Consider the following 22,338-nt stretch of genomic DNA (forward strand, 5'->3'; position numbering starts at 1 on the left):
CTGCGTGCTCCATGGGCCAGGGCATAAATCAAACATCATCAGGTGGCATGAGAGGCAGGTGGCATGAGAGGCAGGAGGCATTGCAATTTGTGTTTGCTGTAATTAACAAGCAGCGCCAGCGATTAGGAAAGAGTTGCCAAAAAGAAACAGAGCGAGTGAATCCATAACGACGGCAGAGATACCTGCCACAGCGGCCTAGCAGCAGTGAGCCGTTCGCTTAGGGGAACATTTTTGAAGGGAATCAACAAAAAGGGGCTTAAAAGAGTTTTCTCTATGATTTTTTGCCTCTTAATCGAGGACGAAGCTCCAGTCAAGCCCTTTCCCTGGCCCAACAGCACTGAGCCGTTCGCTTAGGGGAACTTTTTTAAAGGAAACCAACGAGTGGGCAGATTTATGTACGATTTTATGGACTTTCCATCGAAATAGAAGCTCCATATACCTCCCCTCGTCTGCTGGTGCCCTTTCCTCTGCCTTTAAAGGGTATTTGCCTCATCAGATGAGCCATAGAGATACCCTAGAAAGGAGGGGACTCCCCCAAAACATCAGGGCCCGTGGAAATGTTGTGCAAATAGTCACAGAAAATGGTGCAAACGGACGCCGCGGGGCCTCAAGTCGGTCGGGGTACAGGGGGCTCCCACTTTCGCTGCACTCTGACCCCCACACCCCCCCACCCCGCACTCTTGGATTTTGGTTTTTCGTTTTTGGATGTCATATTTGTGCCCCCCTCTGGAGCGGTGATGGAGGATACGGACGCTTCACGTAGCGAGATGTTGTTTGGCTTACACTAAACGACATGAGCATAAATCTCACTTACCTACAACTTGATTTACTTACTTCATGGCATGGCCATACATATATGAGGTCTCGTCTCACTCTTCACTCTGGGTCTTTGCCTCTTTCTCTCCCTCTTCCAGTGGATCTGAGCTTCTCCCTCTCTCTCCCAGTGGGTCTGTGCCGCTCCTCCTCTCTCCCAGTGGGTCTTGGCTGCTCTCTCTCCCTCTCGAACTCTCTTTTGTCTCCTTCTGTGGGACGTCATAACGAATGTGGCCCTGTCAACATTTCAACTTTGCGCCATTTATGTTGGTCAGTCGCCTGCAGAGCCAGAGCCAGAGCCTGAGCTTTAGCTCCAAGAAATCGTGGACACTGTGGAGGGATGGATGGATGTGTGTGTGTGGGTGCTTCACGTTTATTTTTGCATGTGGCAGACATTGCTGTGTGCAACGTGTAGGCGTACCATGGGGTTTTCTGTGCCATTATAAATATATTTCCTGTTTTATGGTGGTCCAGCGCTCTCTTTCTACTCTCTTATGATTCATTTGGCAATTTGGGGTCGTCTGACATTTGATATAAATGTGTGCTGAAGATGATGATGATGATGCTTAGACCTCAAAGGGGAAGGCAGAGAGCGAGAGAGAGAGAGAGAGAGTGTCTGTATCTGCATCTGCATCTGCTTGAAATCTGTCAGCTTCTTTTGCCCATAAATTTGGAATTCCCTCGAATTGGTTTTGTGGTTCCAGGCTGCACCTTCATTTTGGAAGGGAGGCATCAGGGGGAGGGGGGGAGGATGGGGGGGAGGGGGTGTCGTCTGGTCAACACCACCTGCAAAACCTGCAACACTTTTATCACCTCAAAACCAATTTAGAGCACCCACACACCACAGAGAAGCCACCTCCGACTCCAATGTGGAGGCAAAAATGCAGTTGTTAAAAGTCTCTCTCACTCGTTGACATTGTTGCAACATTCAGTTGCATCCGTTGTTGCAACTGTCGCGCTGTTGTTGCTGCTGCTGCTCCCCCTTTTTCGTGACTTTTGCTTTGGGGGTCATAAATTTTCGACTGCCGTGAGGGAGTGCTGCGAGGCGGTCTCCCGATGCCTGTTGTTGCAAGTGAATTATGTTGCACAGACAGCAGCAGCAGCGGCAGCGGCAGCGGCATTTCCCCTTGAGCTTTGTTTTAATTACGGAATGATATGACAGTCCCTTCAAATAATATCTACACCAAAAATAAAAGAAAAATAAATAAATAATAAATTATAATAAAAAAAAAAATAGTAAAAAAAAATTAAATACAATAAAATAAAATAAAATTTATAAAAATAAAATAAATAAACAAAAATAAAAAAAAGAATAAGCAAAAAAAAAAAATAAAATAAATCTTAAAAAATAAATGAATAAAAATAAATAATAAATTATAATACAAAAAAATAAAACAGTAAAAAAATTTAATAAAAATAAATACAAATAAAATAAATAAAGTAAAAATATAATGATTAAATAAAAATAAAACAAATAAATATTAAAAAAATAATGATTAAATAAATATAAAACAAATAAATATTACACAAAAAAAATAAAATAAATGAAACATTTTTTATATATATAAAACAAAGCAAATAAATAAAAATAAATGTTAAAAAATAATAATAATGATATAAATATAAATACAAAAAATAAATCCAAATAGGAAAAATATACATATTACAAAACCCCCTTGAAAGCAGCCTCCTTCTAGCTAAAATTTCCTAAATCATGCACACGACATGTATTGGAATACTCTAGTGGGTTCTCCCCTCCATCAGGCGGTCGTGCAGCAGTGTGCCTCCTCGTGCGCCAGCGAAGGATTAGCGAACGCCCCCCACAATCGATTTGGAATGCCCAGACAGACAATCGAAAACGCATCGAAATGCTCGATAATATTACATTTTCATTAGCCATCCGTCCGGGGCCCAGCCCCTTGGCTGCTTAATTAATTTTAGTTGATTGTTGCCACACGCGTGTGGCAAGGCATGGCATGGTGTGGCATGTGTAGTGTCCGTATGGAGTGTCCAATAACCGGGGCACATGTGCGCTTCCAAAAGGGATCCAAGGGATTCTCGAAGCGCCTTCCAGCCCTGCGTTATCCGTCCGTCTGTCTGCCACAATTCGCTTTGCTTTGAAGCTCAGTGGAAGGGAGCAATGGAGTGGGGGGTGGGGTGGGGGGTTGCATGAAGCCTGCTCATCAACGGGTTTTCGCAAGCATATCAGTTTTCATAATTGGCTCTGCCCCAGAGTTTGTCCTCCAATGGTTGTGGCTGTTGGCTGTTGCTGCGCAAACATTTCATGTTCATGCCGCTTCCCACTCAAGTGGACATTTGAGGAGGCTCCTTTTCGGATCAGACTCCTCTGTTCGTTTCCGTGCCCCCACCTCTGTCCCCACCTTCCTCCGCTGTCCATTGCCATGGCAATGTTGTTGATGTTTGTTGTTGCCTTTGTATCTCTGCTGATATGTGCAGCATCATCACCTCATTTAGATATGCGATATGCAAACGCTTTGGCTACGCTTTACGACTGCCGTGTGTTGCCACATCTCTGGGTCCTCTCCTCTCCTCTCCGCCTCGCTCTCTGTGTGTATCTGTATCTTCTTTTCTGTTCGTTGTCGTTGAACTTGACCCTGAGGCTAAGCCAATGAAGAACATGCGCCTTAAATGCCACAAAAACCTCCACACAGCCCCAGACTCAGACGCAGACTCGGGCTCAGACTCAGACTCGGACTCGGACTCTGCCCCGGACATGGGCCTCTTCTGGAGCTCCTCCTCCTCCACCTCCTCCTCTGCAACGTCTGGCCTTTGTGGTGGCAATGCATGGCACTCAATGAAATGAATTGGTTGACATTAGTAAGCATACGAGCTGCAAGTTTCAGGCCTGAAACTCTAAACGAGTCGCAGACTCCTCGAGTCCTCCAGTCCTCCGGTCCCATGAGGTGTGAGGACTGTTCCATGGTTCTGAGCTGCCTTTAAATGGGGTATATATGTCGGATTGTTTAAGCGAAAATTGAGATGGAGTCAGATCGCTTAAGTCGTCGCTCGTTGCCGATAAGATACGGGAAATTGAATGTTCCCCCGGTGCTGGCGCATCTGGCATCGTTATGTGGGAATGTGTGCTTATAGAGATACGGCAGATACGGGCTTAGTGCTACCACATGCACTGCAAATTAATCAGAATAATGGAAAATCAACACAAAATGGTAGCGTTTTCGAGTGGGGCAAACAAAGGGAGATTTCAGTGAAGGGAAGGTACAACTTTTTGGGGGCCCAGTAGGTTTTGGAACTAGAGATTACAACTACTCTAGGGGTTCTCTTTACTCTCTCTTTTCTGGAGAGTGTGGCTGCCTATACGAACCTCAGTATAATCAGGGTGTTACAAGATTTCTGGAGACGATTGGTACATCCGTATCTATGAAATGGCTAGGACCTCGGACACAAGCTCTAGTACTACCAGTGGACATGACGCCATCAGCCTGTCCTGGCTCCAATCTTCGAGTCGAAAGATGCAAAATCAGGCGTAGACTGGCCCATACCATTCCCTCAGACCCCTACAGAAAGATATTATTTGCTCCCCACAAGCCGTCCCTGACCCCCCATAATATTAATTTTATTAATAATAATAATAAATAAAATAAATAATTAAATAAAAATAAAAACAAAATAATAATAATAATAAATTTAAAAAAATAATAATAATTATAAATACAATAATAAAAAAAAAATATTAATAATAATTATAAATTAAATAAAAATAATAATAATAGAATAAAAATAATAATAATAGAATAAAAATAATAATATTTATAATTAATTATTATTATTATTCTTATTATTATTCTTATTCTTATATTAAATAATAAAAATAATAAAATAATAATAATAATATTAAAATTAAGAATTATTATTCTTATTATTATTACATATCTCCAAACGTAACAGTAGACAAAAAATTTGTATATTTGTTTCCTGTCTGTGATCATTTTTGTTTCTAAATTAAAAACACTTTAAAAATGTAAACTTAAACAAAAAAAATTAATAAAAATTAATAATAATTTCCGCGTTTGATTACCTCCATCTGCTACATCTATTACGATAAACTCTAGTCTTTTATACCCATAAAACCCCTTGAAATCTATTATGGGAAAATATAAAACATCAAATATCTCTTCAGCTCGATTATTTCAATTATTTCCAAACTTCTGTCACTCAAAAATCGATTTATTTTTATAAAAATACAAAAAAAAAACCTCTACCAAATGCATTTCCCTTTTAAATACTGGCCATTTAAAACCGATTTAGGATGTAACACAAGTGGGTTTCATGCGACCAATTAACGAGGAATTTTCAGTTCATTTAAATTGGGTTCTCCATCTGTCATGGCCTATCAGAAGTGGTGACACTTCCCACAGCAGCTGCTGCTGCCGCTGCTCTCCGACGGAATTCATATCAATTTTCCCAGAGACCCATCCAGAGACCCAGAGACATTCCCGAACATATTCCACTTTCAGCGGCAACTAATTTCGCATGCCCCGGCTCCCCATGAGCCGCGGAGGAGGGCACTTCAATCCCGGGCCTCCAGACAAGACAAAATGCATAATAATTTCCACTGAAAGAGTGGCAGGAGCGGGGGAACGTGGGGCCGAAAGGGGACTCTCAACCCAATTCCATAAAGCGAAAAATCTCAATGGGTTTCCCGGGAGAGGGAGACGAGGAGGTCTTTCCCTCTCTCTCTCTCTGGCACTTGTCTAAAATGACATAATTTACGGCGTAGCGCAGTGCCGCAGTTACCGCCCACCCGAACGGCAGGGAAATTTTATAAATAATATTTCACTTGTATGAAAATTACCCCCAACACACACACACACACACACACGCGCGCGACATGTGGAATATGCCACCAAAAACCCCAAGGCCTGGCACAAAAATACCATTTCTTGACTCTCCATCTCCATCTCCATCGCCATCGCCATCGCCGTCTGTCTCTCTGCTGTGTCTGCCTGCTCTTATTGCCAAATAAATTCGTGCAGCAATGAAAATGAAATGTGTAAAATATGTGTTGCACGGCTCTGAGCCGCAAGCAACAGCCCGAAGGAGGCCTTGCCCCAAACTTACGACAACTGGGCCTGCAGTCAGTCCGTCAGTCCAGGGGCAAAAGGCACTTCTATATGGTTTTTCACTTTTTTTTATGGCCGCTATAAGACTGACGGGAATGATGGGTATATGAGGCGGACCTGGAAGTCGGAGAACTACGAGACAGGGGGTTACAAATAAAGCTGGGGAATTTGGTACAGTGCTGTACTTGGGAACTATCTTTCTGCCCATCTTTTTTGGATGGAAATAGCTAGAAAAAATATATATTTTGGGGTAGTATTTTTTTAGTTATATTAATTCTAGGACGTGCTAAAAATGTCAGTTTTTATATAAAAATACGATGATCTATCGTAAAGCTTTATAAATATTTATTATCCACCTATTTTTTGTATTCTCATTAAAAGGGTTTATTTTTTTTAAATTTAATTTTTTGTTTAATTTATTTTTAAAAATATATTTCATTTTTTTACCGGTCAAGGAAAATGTCGGGATTATTTCAGTAAACCTTTTTGTATAGCCCCTGGCGATTGATCTTTCTGTTTTAAGAGGCCTTTCACTTATGGGACATTTAGGCAGCGAAACCATATGATTCCCAGTGTGCCACCAGTGGAATAGGGTCACCAAATGATGATCAGAATAAATCCGATAGCGAAATATCTTTTGTAGATATCTTTTGTATCTGAATACTGGGTATCCTTTGGTCGCCATACTCATTATGCAGCCTTCTCATTTGTTTCGGTTTCGGTCTCTGCTTGTTGATTGCAGTTGTAGATGTTTGTGTTTGTGTTTGTGCTGCCCGTGTCCATGCCACAATCCCAGATCCGCAGAACCCCATGCCCATTCCCACTCCCAATTCCCATTTGCAGATCCCACTTTTGCAGTTTCAGTTTCAGTTCCAGATGCGACTTCGGTCGCTCCCGTGGCCCGGGTTCGGCCTTAATTAACTGCTTATGAATCTGCATATGCAGAGGCAGTCCTCCTCCAACGACTCGGCCTCTGTCTCTGTCTCTGCCCCCAACTCTGGCTCGGTTCCTGCCACTATCTGTAGACACCCGCGCTCTCTTTGTGTAGGTGCTGTAGGTTGTTGCAAACTACAAAAAAAAAGAACAGAAAAGAAAACCAGAAAAGAGAAAACAGGATGCTCATTTAAATATTTAATGAAGTGCCTGTGTTGCTGCCTGCCACTGCTGCTGCCTGCTGTTGGCTGTGGCAAGTAAGATCTAGGCTGCCAGCGGGCAGAGAGGCTAATCATGCCACTGCCTCATCTACATGGCCCACATGTAACAGTTTTTTCTTCCCTACTTTGCATACACTTTTAGTTTTCATCTTTTCGGTTCCTCTTTTTTTTTTTTTTTGGGCACCTCTTGACCCATTTCCCTGGTCTCCATGTCTGGCGCTCTGGTCTCTCGGTTCGTTCCTTCTCTGGCGGGGCACGTCTTTAATTAGAAATTAATTGCAACAAAAATCAGTTGGAGATCTGAAAGAGAGAATCATGAGGCGCCTGCAGCGCATTGATGGACATGTGGCAGGACACAGAGAGACTCGCAGACAGGGCACTCGGTTTGTCTTGCTGCAAAGACCCCGGACTCTTGACACATGCCAAAACAGGCAACAAACTATGAGCCCGAGACCGAGCCCCAGCCCGAGTTCCAGGGCTTCAGATCTTTTCTTCATGTCTGCCTGTTGGTCCTCTACCCTAACCTTGAAACGAAGGAGTTTAGTGACTTTTTAAAGGTGAATGCAGCGAAGAGAAGGCTGCATTTTAGAGGCTTACAAATGTATACTGAGTATATGGGCTGAAATCCGATCAATTCCTGTTCTTATGGTAGTTATTATTAATATTTGTTATCGATAAATTATCGATAAATACCTATAAATTATCGAAAAAACTGATTTGCTATTGATAAAATGCCTTAATCACCAATATAACGCTGTAAATAATCGATAATGTCGATAAATTATCGATAAGTAATCGATAGACTATTTATTTATAAGTCTAATCAATGAATATTTTTCTTATAGTTGTTTCTTCGAATTTTTGATATCGATAAATTATCGATAAGCCCCTCAATTTGATAAATTATCGCTTAAAACTATTTACTATTAATGAAATGGCATAACTCCCTATAAATAATCGATAATGTCGATAAATGATCGATCAAAAATGCATTAATAAATCTAAAATCGATACCATCGTTGAATATTTTTCTTATGGTAGTTTCTGTAAACATTTGTTATCGATAAATTATCGATATACCCATAACTTAAAAAAATTATCGATCAAATGTATTCTTTATTGATAACATCTTGTCATACCCGATATAAATCTATAAATAGTCATCAAAGTCGATAAATAACCGATAAAATATTCATTTAGAGATCGACAATCAATAAAAAACAGAAAATTATCGCTTTTTTTCGATATTTAATCGTGCAAATTACCCATTTGATCGTTTTAACCCCCCTCTTTTCGTGTCATTCTAACCGAAAGTATCCTTTTGCTTAGGGAAACCTTAAACAACTCTTGGAAACCCCTGTTTTTTCCCTCTGGCAGTGTATTTAAAGCCTCGGCCCTTCGCTGACAGACAGCATTTGTTGCTTTTGTGTGTGTTTTTTTGCTGTGGCTTGCATTACATGGACATGCCTTCATTTCATTTGGCAACACCTTTCAGTCAAGTCAAGTCAAGTCAAGTCATGGTCTCGGGGAGTCTGGGGGTGCCCCCGGTCCGTTGTCTCTGGCTGTCTGGTGGCTGGCGACCGCCTACACAGGCCTTGGGTGATTTTTGCTTAAATTTATATTTACTTTTTTCTTCGCGCTGTACTGCGGCGGATGGACCTCATGTTGTTATCATGTGACATATGTGCATCAACGCCCCATGTTCGGGGCCACGGATCGGAGGGCCTGTCAACGCGACAAAGACAGACACCCAGTGGCAGGCAGGGGGCCTGGGGCCCGGGACCAGACCTCAAAGATTTATGCTGACAACTCGGTGTTTGATTGGCAAATGGATTGGCTATGGCCTCTCCTGGATGGAAGGAAGGATGGAAGGAGCGGAGGCAACGCGTCGTATGCGTAATTTGACAAGTCTTAAAGTTGCCCAGTGATTTAATGGTGGAAGTGGCATCGAGAAGTGGCAGCTTCCGCATGCCGCTAATTGGCAGACCGTGGGGGTAGGGCAGTGAGGGGGGGGGGGGGGCAGTGGGGGGCAATTAACCTGCATTGCCCGACGGGTAGTTGAACCCCAAGTCAGGCTTTTGTTTTGTCTTTTTGGGCAATAAACTAATGAGCGACAAAATGCAAAAGCCACAAAGAGACAGAGAGAGAGACAGGGAGACAGAGAGAGAGGGAGACAGGGAGACAGAGAGAGAGATGCTGAGACAGAGACGAGGGGCATTCACACTTGGCATGCCATGTCGTCCTGGGCCTTAATTAGAAGGCACTACTGGCACTGCCACTGCCACTGCCACTCCTCGGCTTAGACGATGACGACAACTTGCAACTATGCACTATTAACCCTTTGTGCCTCATGTGGCTGCTACTGTCTGTGTATGCGGGTGTCCTCGGCAAATCTCATTTAGCAATTTAGCCGCACACCCACTCACATGCCCTCCGCCCTGCCCTGCACTCACGTCCATCAGTCTCTCGTTTGCTCGTTTGCCTGCTCGCTCATTTAATTAACAGTCGCGCGCCACGCCATATAGAAGGAGGCAGGCTTCAGAGGCGCAACCTCCAAAGGAGGCTGGCCCCGAAACGGGTCTGGACCCGCGACGTGGCTCAGGGAAGTACACTGCCCAAAAAGGAGGCACCTTTGACTACAGGAACTTCCTTCGAAAGGTAATACCTGCATAAACCTATCAAATATATCTCCACCTTCTAGCCCAGAGTATCTTTCGCTTCGGCTAGCCCTGGCTCGACTTTTGGCTTCCTTTTTCTTTCTGTCTGGGTCTCGCATCTTTGAGATGAGCAATGTGGCATGTTTTTAATTATGAATTATCATCGTACTCCCTGACTGACTGCCAGAGCTTGTTGCATTTAAATGACATAATTATGGCGCACAAAGAAACTCCCACACAATGTGGGCGGCGGCTGTTCAAAGAGATCTATCCATCCATCCATCCATCCATCCCGCACCGTACCGTAAATGAATATTTCCCGAATCTCTCTTGTGCCGCAGACAACTTGAAAAACTTTATTTCTATTTATATTGTATGCGATTTTTATTTTTTTGGTATTTTGCAACGGTGTGTGGCAGCCACTTAACTGCCATAGCCATGGAGCCTCTGGCCCTCCACCAGACTCGCCCACCGCCCCCCCTCCCTCGGAAATATATGTATATTTCGGACAATTGAGAGCGTATTTGAGCGTTAAGGCGCATATTATGTGTGCAAATATCAAAAGCAAACAAAAGGGAAAATAAATTTCTTTTATTTTGATTTTTATTTCAATTTTATTTGGAATTTTTTATCGGTGCTTCTATTTTTTTTTTGTTGCCGAATTGAAGGGCACTTGTGGAAAGCCATTTTCATTATGAGTGGGTGGCCAGCCACCAAATAAAAATTATAATAAAAAAAAATAGGCAAGCAAATTTTATATCGATTTGCGCCAACAATCCTCCACACACACACACAGACAGAGAGAGATGAAATGGCCTAAACAAATAAAATGATGAACGCCAATGAAGCGAATGCTAAAATGTTTGACTCTCCAGGGGAGAGAAGCCACCAGGAGCAGTGGCAGTCGACTAAATGAAGAGACAGAGAGAGAGCGAATGGGAGCAGTGGGTGGGTGGGTGGGTGTGTTCAGTCATCAAGTACAGTGGAGATTCGAACTAGAGGGATCTGCGAGATAAAGTAACTCAAAAGAGAAAAGGATAGAATTCTTATAGATTCCACAATTTTTAAGATTAATTCCGCATACTATATCGATATATTATCGATTAATTTATCGTATTCTTTTTTAAAATAGATTCGATAATTCTTATAATTAAATTCACCAGCAATATGATTCGATAGATACATCAATTGTATCGATAAGTTATCGATAACTTATAAAAGGTCATCGAAAAAATTATGGTACGCTGCTTATATAAAAAATTCGTTATTGCTGACTAAAAAATCCACAAACCACAAGCAAATATCGGTGCTATCGATAATTTATCGATGAAAAAATTAGTGAGTGTTTACTAAAATAAAAAATAATCCACAAAACACAATACAAATCGATGCTATCGATAATTTATCGATACAAAAATTTGTTATTGTTTACTAAAAAATCCACAAACCACAAACAAATATCGATGCTATCGATAAGTTGGCAATAGCAATTATAATTTCGCTTAAAATTTACGATAAATATCCAAAAGTATATCGATAATTTATCATGCTGCTGTCGACCATTTATCGGCACTTTTAACATTTCTAATTTCGCTTACAATTTACGAACCCAAAATAAGAGCTTTCTATCATTTATCGGCACTTTTCATAGATTACCCATCAAATATTTTTCAATCTGGCCTAAAATGAAGCAAATTTTGGATGAATATAGAACCAAAATAGACCCAACAGAAAACCAGATAGACCATCCGCACGACAACTTCTATACGATTTCCCCCCTTTATGGTTATTCCTGCCCTCCATCAGCGTCCTGTTGCCACTGTACCCAAATCGATACAGATAGATTGCAATTTGAAGTGCAATGAGCCCTGATGACGCTTCATCGTTGCTTTGTATTGCATTTTAGTTCAATTTTAGTTGAAGTATTTAACTTAATTGAAATTCTATTTGACTTTCGAGAGCTACAAAGAAAAATGGGCGAAAAAAAACACGAGAATAAATGCCACTGCCAATGGCCAAATGAAGCCGTCGAAAAGGGTTTTTGCCAAAGGATGAAATGTAAATGAACACGCGGCTTAATGAGAAACAGGGCGTCCGGCTTAACTATACGATATATATTGGGCTGCATAGAATTATGCTTTCTATTACGCATATTATTACTCAATTATAAATAATACTCTAAAAATGCAGATGCGAAATTTTCAATTGCAATTAAAATGGCTGCAAAAAAAAAAAAGTGTGCAAAACCTCAAAAACAAGAACAATAGGGCTTTGCTTTCACACAAAGGCTAATTAACTATCGATTGCATTTTACCGCGTTTCAGTTTTTGCTTATGGCACGAGGTACTCGAAGAGAGTAGAGGTGTATTAGACTTGTGGAAATGAGGAATCATGAGGAATAAGCGTAGAGAGATATAGATGGAGTAAAACACTCTTTTGGCTCTATGAACACCTGGCTTTGGGGCACTCTTAAGGCCAGAGAGCACTTCCTTGTGCCCAGCTTCTAGATAAAGGTATTCCCTGACAACCGATGGCTAGATGCTTATGTGAAAAGTGCCCAAAGAGAAAGACCGAGTCTGCAAAAACAAAATACATGTCATGAGCGTGATGCTCGACGCCACACTGGCCCGCGAGTGCAAAAACAAAGTACACCCTGACGATTCCATGGCTCGACTCCCCACTGCCATCGAAGCTAACTCCAACCCGCGATTGCAAAAACAAAATACATGACCTGCACCCGGAGGTATCTTCGTTTCGAGCCCCGTTTGCTGCCACTTTAAACGTTTTTCGTTTGGGTATTTCTTTTATGAAAAAAATTTTACTACATTGCAATTATAAATTGTTTGGAAATTAACGCATGCATGAGACCACACAATTTGCATTAAAATAGCCCGCGATATTAGCAGCAGAATCGAAACGAATCTATTTTTTTTTGTTTTTTTTTTTCGTTTTTAACCAAAAAATGTATGGAAATAAATATTTAAGCTGATTAATAGAAAATTGTGCGAATATTGAGCGCAGGCTTATTCCTGCTATTCCTTTGGTTAAATTACTAATTAAAAGGGGAAATTAATGCAGCGAAGGCGGGGGGCAGGACGGGGCAGGGGCGTGGCACGAGCTAGAGGACGTGCCAGGGCATAACAAATGATTTTATCAGGCAGCGGGCGAGAGGCCATTGTGCGGGAATTATAATATGATAATGATATCGGTAATCTGGAGCTTTGCTTGGCCCCAACTAATAATTAATTTTATTGATCGAGTGGCCAGGCCAACCATTCATCAAAGAGGCTACATAACTATATATGTTTCTTTTTTTTGGAGGACTAATGAGCACTTGGAGGGACATTTGAGGCACGCACACAGCGGGAGAGTCCAGAGCCCAACACCTAACGGCTTTGGAGGATGTGTCCCCAAGCCAGAAATCTGCAGCCAGTGTTGCTCCTCCTCCATCCGGCTGTGGCAATGCATAAAAACGCACTTAAATGTTCCCACGCAATTAATTCAGTGCCTTCGTCTTCGCCTCTGCTCCCGGCTTTGTTTGCTTAATTGGTAAACATTTTGTTACACTTTTACGAGCGCCAAGGTGGAAGGTAGTGCCAAATCAGCCATCGGCCATCAGGAGGAGCCTCTCTCTCTCGCTCTCCCGCTTCGTCTGTCAAATTAATGGAACAACTTTTAAGAGCCACATTTACCCAGAAGCAAAAGCACACACATTCAATTTAATATAGCATTTTTTATTGTTTTGTGCCACTGCCGCCGCGATACTTGTTAATTAAAACACAAACACGTGCAGTGCGCATTAAATATACAGCACCCTGAATGGTGTCCCAGTAGCAAAGGCAGGCCATGATATCATACCATTTTCCCGGTAAAATTCATATGTATGTAAATTCAAACAGCAACGTATCACAGATGGGGATTTTATTTTGGGAAATGTTGGCATTTGACAAACGAATTTTATGGATTTGAAGGATTTCTAATTATTCTGGTTTGGCAGCTACATTTCATTCAATAAAGGGGTTTGGAATATTAGAGATAGAGAGATATAGAGATAGATTTTAATGGATTACCATACAATTTGTTGGATTGGATTGCCTGAAAGGGAATAATCTTGCAGATAGTTTGATTGAATGATTATTAAAATTTATGTAAATATTCATAAAAATATGATGATTAGGCAGAGCTTCAATTTGAAATAGGATAGATGCAAAGAGAACGTGATATTTGTCAATAGTTAGTTCTAGAACGAGTTGGCAGCACTTGTAATAGTTTCTTTAAGAAGTAATAGGTAGCACTGTCAATGGATGTTGCTTGGAAATGAGCTGACAGCTCTTTCCTAGCTTTCTTGCCGAAAGAATGGGCACCACTTTAACTAGTTTCTTTGCAAATGAGTTGGCTGAACTGTCAGTAAGTTCTTTAAGTAAGAATTTGGCGAATGAGTCAACCAAATGGCAGCACTGTCAATCTATTGTTGTAGAAGAAATTGGCAGCACTTTTAATAATTTTTGATGGCCTGGAAATGAGTTTCTTTCATAGAGAATGGGTAGCACTGTCAAAAGTTTTTTTTAGAAAGAATGGGCAGGACTGTCGATGCTTTCTCTAAGAATAAATCGTATGCAATGTCCATAGTTTTCATCAAAAATTAGTTGACACCATTTTTAATAGTTTCTTGAATAATGAATTGGCAGCACTGTCAATGGAAATTAGTTGGCGCACTGTCAATAGTTTATTTTAGAAAGAATGGATAGCACTGTCATAATTAATTGGCAGCACTGTCAATAGTTTTTTGTAGCACTTTCAGTGGATTGCTTAGAAATTATTTGGCATCACTGTTAACAGTTTGTCCTAGAAGAATTGGTAGCACTGTGAATAGATCGTTTGGAATTAAGTTGACAGCACTTTCGGTTGTGCTTCTAAGAATGAATGGGCAGCCCTGCCAATAGCTTCTGTTGCTCATAGATCAATAAGATGGCAGCACTTTCAAAGGATTGCTTGCAAAGGAGCTGGCAGCATTGCAAAGGGCAATCATTTCATTCATACTGAATTGAAACTACTGTCAGTCGATGGTCGATGGAAGGAATTGGCAGCACTTTTAATCGTTTTTTAGGGAAATAATGGACAGCACTGGTCCAACCGGAAATTCTGAAACGCTTAAACTCCTATTTGGCAGAGGTTAAAGTTGTTTGCAACTCTTTTTTCAGCCATGCAAAAGGCCTCCCTCCATCCATCCATCCATCCATCCCATATCCATCCCACACAACTCTTTTGGCCTTTATTTTTTCTTTATGCCCATAAATGCAATGCAAATTTAATACTTTTAGCACATCGTTTTCATTACATTAACAAAAGACAGCACCAAAAATAAAGAAAATATAATTTTAAAACCTACAAAAAAACAACGAAGGAAAACCCCTTGAACAGAAACAGAAATTTTGTTCGCTCTTTTTTTTTTGGCGAGAAATTTCAGTTATGCTTTTGCACTCGTGTCCATATCCATATCCATATCCTTTTTCATGTTTGTTTGTTTGTCGTTATGTGCAAAACAATTTCATGTCCTGTTTGTGCACACAGCCACCCGCTGGGGGGCCTGGCTATTTGTTGGTAATGGTGCAACATTTTGTGGCTGCCAAAAATATGCGTATGAAAAAAGGAAAAGACCATTCGCCCAATAGGGTGTGTCAGGTTGGAGAAAAAAGGGAGATTTTTCAGGCATAAAAAGTAGCTTAAGGGAAAGGCATCACCATGTGGGAAATCGTTGTGAATCGAAACCCTGGAAGATCTCATCTGCCATTGTGCGGCTCTCTCAAGGGCAAGGAGGAAGTACCTGGGCCTCCAAGATGCCTCCAAAAGGAAGCCCCAGGAACTGTTGATCTAGGCCAAAAACACCTCGATTCTGGAGGACCTTTATACCACCTAAGCAACCCCCGCGATGGTTCATACCCCCCGCTATCCGAACACCTAAAGGCCACACTCCCTTGAGATGAAATTCTCCCCTTTTTTGAGCCCAATTGGTGTGGTGGACCTTTTCGGTGAGTCACCCTGCTGCTAAAATGTTTGCCAAATAAAAATGGAAAAAAAAGGGTTAATGTAAGCCCTTGGCCCCGCCTCCCCCGCCCCTTGCTCTGTGCCCGTCTTGGACCGCATTCAATGCCAAAAATATGTACAAAAACAGAGCTGCTACCAAAAAATGTTGTTTGTGTGTTTCGTCATAAAAGATGCAAAAAGCTTCGACATGCCAAAGGATAACCAAAGCAATTTCCAAGGGGGTGGGGGGGGTGGCAGCCACAAAGGCAAATTTCATAAACGCATAAGCAGCATGCATGTGGCATGCAACAAGCAGCAACAACAATGTGAGTGCCTTAAAATTAAATACAAATTTTTTTAAAGCCAAGGAAACGGGAATTAAAATTGAATTGAGATTCGGTTTGGGTTTAATTTTTTTCCTTGTTTTTGGGGCATTTGTGGCATTCATGGTGGTCGGCGGTCGGCGGTCGGCGGCCGCATGTCACGTCGTCTGCGGTTGCAAGGCAACTGGAAAATTCACCTTGAAACAGCACAGCAGCTGTGCAAAGGAGGAGGATTTCCAGATGCAATTATTCATATAAAAACGAAACGAAACGAAACACGCACTCTGCCGCTCGAATGCAAAAATGTTGGGACTGGGACTGGGACTCAGACTCGGACTTGGACTTGGAAGGTGTGTGCCCAGCGGCAACAGCTGCCACTGCAACGTGGAGTCGATCTCAGGTACACCATGCCACTGATCCTCCACTGACTGACAGTTTTTCCTGGGAACAAGAGGACTCTACTCGACTCCTCTCGACTCCACTCGACTCCACTCGACTCCTCTCGACTCCACTCGATGCGAAATTCATTTGTCATGCTTATAATTGTCTCACTCCGTTTCGTTGTTGGGCAAATTGCAATTTTACGGCGCACTCTTTGCGGCCGGCAAGGTATTCCCCTTTGGTCCACCCTTAAGAACTGGCAGCATCCGAAAGGGCATATAATTTTCGGTGCCACAAACTGGCCAAGGCAGCAATTTTAATGAAAACGTTTTGGCCCAGCCCCAGATCTACATCCAGATCCAATGGAGGCTCCTTGGTGGATGCTGCCTTCACGTATTTGCCCTGTGTGGGGCCTGCCTCGATTGCTGTCAGTAATTATGCTTAATTTTATTTTTTTGTTTGTTGTTCTTGGCTGAAAGGAAGTGAAAGGGCATTTGAAACATTTATTTGGCAGGGCCCGGGAATTTCGGCAGGCATCTCTCGAAGTATCTCTCCGCTGCCTGTTGGCTCCTCACGGGGATATTAAGTTGTTTGGCAGCAGCTGCCTCTGCCTCTGTCTCTGCCTCCGATGTGGCTTCTGCTTTCGCGGAATGGAATGATGATGATGATGCCTGGGTCGTTGTTTAAAATTGAATAATGCCCGCTCATTTGGTTTTATGACATTTCGATAATGATGATTGTTTGTGCCTTTGTTCTGGCATTATCTTTATAAGGCAAACAAATTGTTGTAATTTCCGAAAGACCTGACAATGACTGACAGACAGAGACAGACAGAGAGGGAGAGACAGAGAGGAAGAGTGGATAACTTGGCCAAGAAGAGACCGCAAAAATCGTACAATTCCGCCACAGACAGAAGAGATCAAAACGAAGCTGAAAATGAAATCGATCATGATTGAAATCGAGCAGCAGGCAGGCATTCAGGCAGCACCAGAGCGTATCTGCAACCTGCCTGCCCCAGCCCCTTGCCCCTACCCCTTGCCCCTGCCCCTGCCGCTGGTGTTTTGTGAAACATCAACATTTTGACAGGCACACACAAATCCTCTTGAAATCAGATTTTATAAAACACAGAAACAGAAAAGAACAAAAAAAAGAGGCAAAGTCATTGTCGGCGTTGCGCTTGGCTGCAAAAATCTCAAAGGCAAAGAAAAAAAGGTAAAATAAAGTAGAAAAAAGGCCAAAGGCAGAGGGCAAAGGGATCTCTCGATGTGGTTTAATGTGTAACATGTAGCCCCCACGGTTGTTGCCTTGTCTCGCGGTCTTCAAAACCCTACCTCTGGGCTCTCGCTCTGTACTCGTATTTATTTTCATTTTCAAGACATTGTAGTGTCATTTCAACGACCACGGAGACGACAGAAACTTGACCGCAGCATGAAAAGTAAATAAAAAGCTACAACGACGCACATCTCCAGGTCTCCCCCCCCCCCAACCATGCCCCATGCCCCATGCCCATGCCGATCCGATCCAATTCGATTCGATGCGATTCAATTCCGAATCCGTGGAACAATCCATGGGGCTTGATGCAGCTTTTAATTAAGCCAAAACTTGTTGCTGTGTCTCGGGATGGACTTGAGGGAGAGAGAGAGGGACAGTGAGGGGGAAGGGGGGGTGCGAGGGGGAGAAAAAAATAATTTATCTGCCGCCGCCGACGCCGCCACAGCGCGTGTATCTGTATCTGTATCTGTATCGCCGCGGTATCTGTATCTGTCTCTGTCTGTGGCCCTCTGCCCCTCTGCCCCTCTGCCCCTGCCCCTGCCTCTTGTTGCATTTGGCTTTGTTTGCTCAGGTCTCAGGTCTGCTGCTTCTCGGCTGCGGCTGCCGCCCCGCTGAGCCTGGCAACACCCCAGCCATGGAGCCTCTGTCTTTTTTTTTTGCTTTCCCCCTGTGGTACCCCTTGAGAGGAGTGGGGGAAGGGTATGATTGGTTGAAGGGAGATTTAGGCAATAGCTGGAAAGAAGTGTGGGTCGGAACGGAGAGTTATGGAGTCCTTGTGTAAAAACAAAAGAGAATCACGCCTATATTTCAATTAAATATTCGGTTTTAAAGAACAAACTAAGTGAAATTAAATAGCATCCACTTTGATTTAAATTTAAATGGATTAAGAAAGGGTTAATTCAAGCTTAAAACACTTTAAATAAATAAAATGTGTTAAGTTTGTAGGTACTATATTTAATTTGAATATTAAAATATTTAATTAATTCAATTTGAATATTAAAATATTTAATTTAAATATGAAATATATTTATTTAAAAAATATGAAATAAATATATACATTTTTTTCAATTTTTTTGTTTATCTATTTATTACTATTATTTATTTTTATTTTTTTTATCATAAATTAATGTTTTTTTTAAATTTATTTTTTTAATTAGGAATTGTATTTTTGATTCTTTGTATTTATTATATGAAATATCTTGAAATGAAATAATATTCTATCTATTTTATATATAAAATAAGTATATTAATTTAAAAATAATAATTTTTTTTACCTTAGTATTATTATTATATTTATATTTATTTTATGAAGAATTTTTAAATCAAATATTTTCAAATATGTTTTAAACATGAAATATGTATATATTAGGTTAGGTTGACCCGGACGGCCCTCAGAGGGGGCCCCACATAGGCCAGTATGGCCCTTAGTTATATATATTAATTTGTTTACAATTTTGTTTTAAATTATTTTATTTTATTATTATTTTTTTTTTTTGTGAAATATCTTAAAATTATATATGTAATTATTTCCATATGAATGTAAATATTCGCATTCTAGTCCCTATTTTCTCTGGCCGCGGAAGTCCTCAAGGGGACATATGTAGTGCCCATTAGTGGAGGGTATGCCTGAGTCGTATTGCAGCTCTGGCTTAATTTTTTGTTCGCTGCTGAGTTGTGGCCAAAGCCGAAGCCAAGCCCAAAGCTTCAGCAGCCGGCAGCCGGCAGCGGCAGCGGCAGCCAGCATCGCATCTCACGTTCATGCGTGGCCACATTTTTTGCAGTGCTGGCTGCCTGCGTTTTGTTCGTTTTTATGGCAATAATTGCAACTTGATGACTTAATTGCGGATGCAACTTGTTTTCCAGCAGCTCCACGAGCAGCTCCCGCAGCAGCGGGAGGCAGGAGGCAGAAGGCAGGAGGCAGAAGCCAGGAGGCAGCCTTCATATGACTGGAAATTGAATTTTTCCACCTGGTCTGCTTTTTTCCAACCTCTGGGTGCATATACAATTTTTTTTTCTGTTTTTGAAGCAGGATATGCTTTCATTATGTATAGATAGTAGACAGATATGTAGATGGGAGCGATTCAGAGAGAGGGAGGGAGAGGGGCAGGGAGGTGCAGGGTGGAGCATGCAATTTTCCCCAGCCATTGCATAAGCAAATAAAAATTCATTAATTTATGACTGCCAAGGGGGGGGGGGGGGGTACAGCATCTCGCAGCTCTCCTTCGATGTTCGGAGTTTGAAGTTATTTCGAGTTATTTTTATAATCGCGGCAACGTGACATTTATGCGGAGTGTTCATGTAAATGATTATTACGTGCCGCAGACGGAGACGGCAACGGCGACGGCGACTCCCCGCGTGGACTCTTCCTCTGCCACTGCCACTTGCCACTTCACAAAGTTGTTTACCCAAGTAGATTTCATTTGATTTATTTGCCTCAGCTCTGTGCGATCTGTCTGGCAGCGCCAAAGTAATTTTATGTTTAATTAAAAAAGAATTCTGCGTCATTTGCTTGCAGAGCAGAAAGCAAAAAGCAAAAAGCAGAAAGCAGAGTATAGACCTTTTTGATGGACACTTTTGCCTGCCATTCACGCTGTTGTTGTTGCTGTTGCCTATTTATGTTTAATTATAGTTAACATGTTTTGTGTGTCTACAATGCTGAATAGAGCGAGTATGGGACCTCTGTGTCTATGTCTATGCACGACTTTGATGTTCGTTTTGTAATTACATTGCGTGGGCCCATATTCAAATGGAGTTTGAGAGCTGACTGGAGGCTGTAGACAGTGCGTCGCGGCGCTATAAGACGCGTCAAGGCGGCCCAAGGGCTCTAGCAAGTCACTGAAATGGGTGCTCGAGGAATGTGTGTCATGTGGGAGCTCGAGATATGGGGGGGAAATGGATCTTCCACAGCCTCTCAAAAGTCAAAGAAGTATTTCTTCTCACAATATTTGAATTTCTAGGATCTATTTTTAACTAAAAACCTACAAATTTGTGTAATTTTAAAGGAATTTCAAAAAACGTGTATCGATAAATAATCGATAATATTTATTGATGATCGATAAATGCTCTAATATTTGTATCAAGCTTATAAAGGCTCACTGATACCGATAAATGATCGAAATCGTATCTAGAGTTTAACCCAAAATATATAAAATCGTCAAAAAAATTATTGATAATACATAAATAATACATATCTATAAATTCTCAATAAATCTATAAATAATCAATAAATTCCACAGATTATCGACAACTTGGTTGATGAGCGAAAAATGCTATAACATTTTGCCCAAGTGTATAAATGCTCACTGATACCGATAAATTATCGCAATCGCAACGATAGAATTTTAAAGATAGGTTCATTAATAAATTATCGATACAAGTTATTTATGATCGATGAATTTTATAGCCTTTGCTTAAGTTTATAAAGGAGTTTGTCCCAAAATATTTCGAATCACAAAATAAGTCATCGGTAATACTTAAAAAAAAATATCTATAAATCGAGAAATTATCGAAATAGTAATGATATTTTATACCAAAATATATAAAATCAAACAATATCAATAATAATAAATACATCACAAATACATTAAAAAAAAAAAAATAAATAAATGTCTATAAATTCTCAATATATTTATAAATAATAAATAAAATAAGAAACATATCTATAAATTCATAATAGATCCATAAATAATCGATACATTTCATAAATGATCGATATCGTTTCGGTATTTCATATCTAAAATATTCCGAATCGTTCGTGGCGAATGGTCACTGTAGTGAGACTCTAGCCGTTCGCTTAGGGGAATTCATGCAGGTTATACACTTTAGTATCTCATTTGAATAAGAGATTCCACTCTTTCGACTTCAACAATTTATCGTTTAGAATAAATGTTTTTTGTCTTTGAAAAGATTTAATCTCCTTCATTCATCAGTCCTTTTTGCCAGGCACTGTACCGAAAATAAACGGATTAAATTGCCTTTTAGTGGGTTGTGCAAAGGTGGGTTTTAGGCACAAGAAAATCCCGAAAGAGTGCCAATAAATTCGAACTCCTTTATGGGGGAATAAACTCGTGGAATCCTTAAGCTTTAATCCACAATCAAATGAAATCGCTTTCAAATGGTAAAGTGATTTATTCCTATACGATTCTCCACCCACGGAGATCCCCATTGGGAAGCACACTTTCCCCCCCAGTGATTGATCGCTCGACAGCCAAATAAATCCCCCGACCAAAAGAGTGTTTACATTTAATTGCAATTAAGGCGACCACAAAAAGACTCTACGATAAATTTAATTAACATTTCTCTTACTCTTTTTCGTTTCAGGTAAGTTCTTGAGACCTTCCTTCGTAACCGAAACGTTTTGTACCGACATTAAACCGAAAAAAACGTGGCTTAAATGTAAAACGTAAGTGACTTAAACTTCCAACGAATAAATGTACATACATATGTACTGTATCTGTATCTGTATCTGAAGGGAAACTTCCAATAAAAAAAAGAGTGAGGGGGAAAAAATTGATAAGAGCCCGGCCTGGTCCGGCCCATTCGTTTGGGAGTTTAAAAACTCATTTAGTGTCCAATCAAGGGGCCATAAAATAAAGTCAATAAATCAAGCATA

General features: G+C 41.0%; 1 protein-coding gene across 5 annotated transcripts in view; it reads left to right on the forward strand.

Moving 5' to 3' along the window:
* Window positions 1-22,338, forward strand: part of SKIP (Shal K[+] channel interacting protein) — a 174,747-nt gene that overhangs the window by 58,907 nt on the left and 93,502 nt on the right. Inside the window, exon 3 of one of the 5 annotated variants that reach the window (XM_033376532.1) lies at window positions 22,047-22,073. The exons of the other annotated variants lie outside the window; for them this stretch is intronic. Within the exon in view, the coding sequence (XP_033232423.1) occupies window positions 22,047-22,058 (12 nt within the window). The 3' untranslated portion in view covers window positions 22,059-22,073. Of the gene's footprint in view, window positions 1-22,046; window positions 22,074-22,338 lie in introns of those variants that run through there. 5 annotated transcript variants of the gene reach the window in all.

This window comes from Drosophila pseudoobscura, chromosome 2 (assembly GCF_009870125.1).
Source record: "Drosophila pseudoobscura strain MV-25-SWS-2005 chromosome 2, UCI_Dpse_MV25, whole genome shotgun sequence".
Classification (NCBI taxonomy): domain Eukaryota; kingdom Metazoa; phylum Arthropoda; class Insecta; order Diptera; family Drosophilidae; genus Drosophila; species Drosophila pseudoobscura.